General features: G+C 36.1%; 1 protein-coding gene across 1 annotated transcript in view; it reads left to right on the top strand.

The window, feature by feature from the left end:
• Positions 1-7,500, top strand: part of rbfox3b (RNA binding fox-1 homolog 3b) — a 211,082-nt gene that overhangs the window by 39,993 nt on the left and 163,589 nt on the right. Inside the window, exon 2 of the mRNA XM_081370428.1 lies at positions 3,726-3,809. Coding sequence (XP_081226554.1) covers positions 3,788-3,809 — 22 coding nt within the window. The 5' untranslated portion in view covers positions 3,726-3,787. The remainder of the gene's footprint in view (positions 1-3,725; positions 3,810-7,500) is intronic.

The raw sequence follows: 7,500 nt of genomic DNA, 5'->3' as shown, positions 1-7,500 counted from the left end.
TTCTGCAGTAGCTGGAAGTGTTTCTGCAGCTCAGGATGAATTTGGGGCGTCTTATTGTCAAGTGGTGATATCCGCATTATGTATTTTTAATCAGTTAGAGGGAGTGTTGGTGTGTTGTAGTTATTTCAGACTGGTTTCCTTCATGAAGATGGCTTCTTCACCCTGGAAAAATAAATAATGTGTGCTGTTTCTTTCAGCCTTGGAGGATTCAGGCTTTTTTTTTTTTTGCCTCTTTAGATTACTGTAGCCAGAATTTCTTTAAGATGCTTCCGGGTTTGTTTTCCAGACCAGTTTTGTTCCAATTCAAATGCATCCTGTAAGTCAGCTGGTGTGTTTAAAGCCTCGTCCACACTAATACGTTTTGGTTAGAAAACGCATCTTTTTCTCTCTGTTTTGGGCGTTTTTAATTAATGAAAACAAAGCTTTTTGAAAACGCTCTCCAAAGTGGATACATTTGAAAAGCTGTTTTCATGTCGCAGTGTGGACCGTCAAAACCGAGGCATTTAAAAACGATGACGTAAGTTTAGTCATGTGACGCATACTGTACCAATAGATATTCATGTTTATAACGGTATTGTATTATGTGCTATTCACTTTCACACTGTTGCTAAAATGTTAATTTGCACACTCTTCATATCACAGTCCTGCAAAGATGACAGAATTTACTCACATTTTTAAATGAAAACGCTGTTTTTTTTAGATGTAGCCTAAGGGTGAATAGTTTACACACACACACACACACACACACACACACACACACACACACACACACACACACACACACACACACACACACACACACACACACACACACACACACACACACACACACACACACACACACACACACACACACACATATCTGCGAGTAATTTAAATGCATTGGTGTCCCATAAGCAGTGCATGTTAACTCTTCATCCTCTTCCTCTGTGTGTTCGGTGCGTTCGTCCAGATTAATGACTCCATTAAGGGGTTAAGAGCAGGACGTGCTCCACGACCTCAGTCACAGCAGACATTAGTGCAGAGAGAGCCATGCACGCCTCATATAATGCAGGGGCGAATAGTAAAATGCAATTAAATTATGCAAATGAGACAGAACACCCTACACGGTCTCAACCATGTGTCCATGGTCGTATACACACACAGGTTTTGTGGGTTGTGGTGATCTTTAGCATTGGTCAGGCATGGAAACGCCTTCAGTAGAGATGCATTTGATTGCCTTCCGGATTGTTCTTTTATATTTCTATTCAAGAAAAGCCAGAGGAAGGCTGATTGCCTGAAACATTGCTCAATCAAATATAAATGTGACGTTTTTAACCATTTAAGTACCCATTTTGTAGTGTTTCCAACGCACCTATTTAGGTGTGCAAGACCCTATATATAAATATATGTTTTTTTTTAGGTTTAGGTTTATGTTAAAATAGGTTCTGCTTTACCTTTTTACACACCGAATCCTTTAAATGCAAAGTTGCTTGTACTCGCAATATTTTACGCATTGCTCCAAACCCTAGTGAGTTGTTTTCTTGTCTAGTGACTAAATAGTCAGCTGCCTTCTGAGAAAATATCCTAACAAGCGTAATAACTGGTCAGAAACATCCTATATAGGCAGCAACTCCTCATACCTCACTAATAGTGTGCAGGGAAGCAGTAAATTGATCAAAAGTGACAGTAAAGACATTTATAATGTTACAAAAGATTCTATTTCAAATAAATGCTGTTCTTTTGAAATTTCTATTCATCAAATAATCCTGAAAAATCTAAAATATTAATCAGCACAACTATTTTCAACATGATAATAATAATAAATGTTTCTTGAGCATCAAATCATCATATTAGAATGATTTCTGAAGGATCATGTGACACTGAAGACTGGAGTAATGATGCTGAAAATTCAGCTTTGATCACAGGAATAAATTACATTTGACTCATATTTAAATAGAAAACAGCTATTTTAAATTGTAATAACATTTCACAATATTACTGTTTTTACTGTATTTTTGATCAAATAAATGCAGTAGAGTAGAGCAGAATATAGCAGAATAGAATAAAATAAAATAGAGTAGAGCAGAATAGAGTAAGCAGAGTAGAGTAGAGCAGAAAATGGAGTAGAATCGAGTAGAGTAGGAGAGAATAGAGTAGAAAATGGAGTAGAATAGATTAAAATAGAGTAGAGCAGAGTAGAAAATGGAGTGGAATAGAGTAGAGCAGAATAGAGTAGAAAATGGAGTAGAATAGAATAGAGCAAAGTAGAGTAGAATAGAGTAGAAAATGGAGTAGAATAGAATAAAGTAGAATAGAGTAGAGCATAGTAGAGTAGAAAATGGAGTGGAATAGAATAGAGTAGAGTAGAGCAGAATAGAGTAGAAAATGGAGTAGAATAAAAATAGAATAGAATAGAGTAGAAAATTGAGTAGAATAAAATAGAATAGAGCAGAGTAGAGTAGAGCAGAATAGAGTAGAGCAGAGTAGAAAATGGAGTAGAATAGAATACAGTAGAATAGAGTAGAGCAGAATAGAGTAGAAAATGGAGTAGAATAGAATAGAGTAGAAAATTGAGTAGAATAAAATAGAATAGAGCAGAATAGAGTAGAGCAGAGTAGAAAATGGAGTAGAATAGAATAAAGTAGAATAGAGTAGAGCAGAATAGAGTAGAAAATGGAGTAGAATAGAATAAAATAGAATAGAGTAGAAAATTGAGTAGAGTAGAATAAAATATAATAGAGCAGAGTAGAGTAGAATAGAGTAGAAAATGGAGTAGAATAGAATAAAGTAGAATAGAGTAGAGTAGAGCAGAGTAGAGTAGAAAATGGAATGGAATAGAGTAGAGTAGAGCAGAGCAGAATAGAGTAGAAAATTGAGTAAAATAGAATAAAATAGAATAGAGCAGAATAGAGTAGAGCAGAGTAGAAAATGGAGTAGAATAGAATAAAATAGAATATAGTAGAGCAGAGTAGAACATGGAGTAGAATAGAATGAAATAAAATTGAGTAGAGTAGACAATTGAGTAGAGTAGACAATTGAGTAGACAATTGAGTAGACAATTGAGTAGACAATTGAGTAGACAATTGAGTAGAGTAGAATAAAGTAGAATAGAGTAGAGCAGAGTAGAGTAGAAAATGGAATGGAATAGAATAGAGCAGAATAGAGTAGAAAATTGAGTAGAATAGAATAAAATAGAATAGAGCAGAGTAGAGCAGAATAGAGTAGAGCAGAGTAGAAAATGGAGTAGAATAGAATAAAATAGAATATAGTAGAGCAGAGTAGAACATGGAGTAGAATAGAATGAAATAGAATAGAGTAGAGTAGACAATCGAGTAGAGTAGACAATTGAGTAGAGTAGAGTAGAGTAGAGTAGAATAGAATAGAGCAGAATAGAGTAGAAAATTGAGTAGAATAGAATAAAATAGAATAGAGCAGAGTAGAGCAGAATAGAGTAGAGCAGAGTAGAAAATGGAGTAGAATAGAATAAAATAGAATATAGTAGAGCAGAGTAGAACATGGAGTAGAATAGAATGAAATAGAGTAGAGTAGAGTAGAGTAGAGTAGAGTAGAGTAGAGTAGAGTAGAGTAGAGTAGAGTAGAGTAGAATATTTAAAACTAGTCTTACTGACCCCAAACCTTTAAAACGTAAATGCCAATTGTTGTGGATTGTTCAGATATCAAGTGTCCTGCTGTCAGATGGATGTTTATCCCACACGATTCATTCTTGTGTGTGTGTGTTTCAGGATCAGGAACAGTGTTAGTGTGTGTGGAGACAGCGAGACCCTCTTCATCAAGCGCTCAGTTCATGGATATTCCCCTCTGGACAGGTCAGTGATGAGAACAAACACTGGTGTTGTGTTTGCATGAAAACTGCTCTTTTGTTGGCGTTCAGTCATTGTGAGGTTTCTGTCCGCGAGGGTTCCCGTAAGACGGATCAGCTAATATCCCGCTCGGCCCTCTGGGGTGTTCAGACTCTCGGATCCCTCACAACGTTTCTGCGCGTTTGAGTAATTGATGAATTGCAGTGAATATCTGGACAGGCTTCATTTTGTCGCCCTCATTGGCTGCTTAATAACTGTAAATAGGCTCAAATCTCCCTGCTTTTCCACGCTTAAATTGGAGTAACAAGGTTATTTTTAAATTAAGCACATTTATCAAGCCACCAGGAACTTGTTTGCAAACTTAAGTGGTTATTACTTGGCCTCAAAACCCAATTAAACTCACTTTTTATGCACTCTCTCTCTCTCTCTCTCTCTCTCTCTCTCTCTCTCTCTCTCTCTCACACACTCTCACACACACACACACACACACACACACACACACACACACACACACACACACACACACACACACACACACACACACACACACACACACACACACACACACACACACCACACACACTGTTTTAAGGGCATTTATGTTGACTTGATATTTCTATACTAGAAAAAAAAACTTTCTTTTTTTTTTGGTTTGTTGTTATTAACTGTGTAAACTAGGGATGTTGCCATACCAGCATTTTAGTAGTTGATGAAATTTCATTCAATTCTCTTTGATATAACAGCAAAAACTAATATGCTATTTAGGGTTATTATTATTAGCTAAAACTAAAACCATAAAAAATACTTAAATGGTTTCCAAGGCACCATTTCTTACTTTTTTGTTTAATTTGAATGGAAGTACTAAAATAACCAAAACTGAATAAACTAAACTATATAGACATCTATCTATCTATCTATCTATCTATCTATCTATCTATCTATCTATCTATCTATCTATCTATCTATCTATCTATCTATCTATCTATCTATCTATCTATCTATCTATCTATCTATCTATCTATCTATCTATCTATCTATCTATCTATCTATCTATCTATCTATCTATCTATCTATCTATCTATCTATCTATCTATCTATCTATCTATCTATCTATCTATCTATCTATCTATCTATCTCCACATATATCATTTTTAATACAAAAACACACATCAAAATTACCAAAACTTTAACTAACATTAAAATGAAAATAGAAAATCTAAAAACATAATGTTATTAAAAATGTTAGTTTATACAGTATAATACTACAATTACCCTGATGCTATCGATCATGCTTTATTTAAAAAGGTTAAATTATAGTCTATATAATATATATTCTATATAGTCTATAGTAAATTTTATTAGTAAAGAATTGCATTAAAGTAACAACATGTAACTTTTCAACCTTCATAATATATTTCCAAGACCCTTGTGATGACATCGACTTACAATAGGTTGAATGAGACGTCTGCCAGAGCCTGACGGGGTCTGTATCGCTTTTACTGGCACTATGTAACTTCGGGGTGCGGGTAGTAACCAGCGCTCAAAAAGAACTACAAAATTCGACTGCTTTACGGCATACGTCACTTTGCCCACCACTTCCTCAAATGTGGCCAACCAGCGCGTTTGTTTTCGTACGTCTGTTTTCGTCATGGCTGAAGCAGCAGCGAAACGTAAGAAGTCCAAGGTTTTGTCGGAGTAGAGTCGGAAGAGGAAAAGGGAGAGTGATAAACTGAAAGGCAGGACGAGGATCAATATTGGTCGAGCGTTTGCTCGCTGGCGTTAGCTTATGGAGGAGGAGAGTTACCAGACCGATGCTGACTTGGCCGTCATGCTGTTGAACTAGTAAGTAACTGTAAATTGCTTGCATACTATCTTTAGTTTTTCTAATCTGTTGTCTGCCTGGCTACGTTACGGAAACTATCTGGTCCTCCATTTATCTTCATGAATCAGCTAGTAGATGAGCGAATTATCAATCTGGTAGCTAGTAAACACTAACATGGTAGTTTTAGATGGTTAGGATGCTATCGCTATCATTCTCGTTCAGATTTGAGCATTGCAATCGACATGCAAATCGCAGATGTTTGAGTTAAAATGTTTAGTCTACTAAACATGTATAAATTATGAAAGGGGGAAGATTAATAATATTATCATTGCCCATATGAAAAAAACCTGCATGCTTCATACAGTAACCGTAAATCATTTTACGACAGCGGTAATGGACAATTCCGCTTCCAACCTGTAGGGCGACCGCAGAGGAAAAGTTCCATGTTGTTGCTTTAATTTATGAATTAACTCAGTTAATAAAACATAATAAAACATAATTTTACAGTAACAGCACTCAGATGTACATCCAGTTAATTATTGTATCTTTGTCTTCATCTATTTGAGACCAAGGTAGTGGTGTATTTGACATGCCTAGTGCTAATGCTTTGTATTTTTATTGCAAAAAGAAATATATTCTACTTAAGTGTGATTTTACGCATCGCTTGTTATGAAACAAGTTCAAGTACGTCACAATGTCTGTGTTGCTCCACAAACACCTTTTCTGTGTACTTGTGAATGATTCTGACTGAACGTACTCTCAAAAACTGTGTGTGTGTGTGTGTGTGTGTGTGTGTGTGTGTGTGTGTGTGTGTGTGTGTGTGTGTGTCAGGATTGATGGTGTTGAATATCTGTCAGCAGGCAGCAGAGCTTGATTTATATTCCTGTGTTGTATTGACTGCTGTGTTTATAAGGAAACTCCAGCATTTATTCATGAAACTGAACTTCCACAGCCTCCTACACACACACACACACACACACACACACACACACACACACACACACACACACACACACACACACACACACACACTAACACACACACACACACACACACACACACACACACACACTGAGGCTGTTCATTCATTCATAGCTCAGAAAATGACAAAAACCTATTGTAGTATCGAATTAGTCTCAGATGCTTCTCCTCAAATACATTTGTAGAATTAAAAGTGAACGAGTCACCAGTCATCATCCAGTTAGAGTCCAGAGCTGTGAAATCAATGTGTTTGAGCTCAGGTATTGTAGCCGTTTGTCTATAAATAACTGTTATATTGGAGTTTATTTATCATTTGTTTATTATTATTAATTTTCCTTTTATTATTTAGTATGTGCGCATTTATGTACTTATTTAGTTAATTATCATGCACCTGTCGGGTAAGGAATGTATATGTCTCCGCGTATGGGCGGAGGAAGTGACATGAACAAATGTTTGGATTTGGAATGGTGGATTTTTCGATTGTTGAAATTATGAACTTAATTCAGAAATGTTAGGAAAATAAAGCTTTTGAAATGAAGACTGCGTTTGGAGTGGAGTGCGTGCAAAATAGCTAACAATTGTTCCCTGAATCCACGGCCAACATCGGACAGTAAGTGTGGTTTCACTGCAGTGGTTCAGGCCCACTGACTAAAGAAACTTTATTAATTTTATGGCGTAAAACTGTACATTTCTTGTGTGTTACCACTGCTACTTACCAACTCTGGAAATAAGCTCTGTTTGAACAGCAGAATAAAGCTGTAGTGTGACGATACTGTATTCTGAATAGGTAGCACTTCGACATTAATACTGAATCAGAACTTGTTAGCACTTCATCTATAATTGAAATGGTTTAATAACAGTATTTGGTTACGGTCATGCTTGAATTGGTTACAA

The sequence above is a fragment of the Scardinius erythrophthalmus genome (assembly GCF_964197995.2).
Source record: "Scardinius erythrophthalmus genome assembly, chromosome: 1".
Lineage (NCBI taxonomy): Eukaryota > Metazoa > Chordata > Actinopteri > Cypriniformes > Leuciscidae > Scardinius > Scardinius erythrophthalmus.
This window is presented reverse-complemented; position numbering and strand designations above follow the sequence as displayed.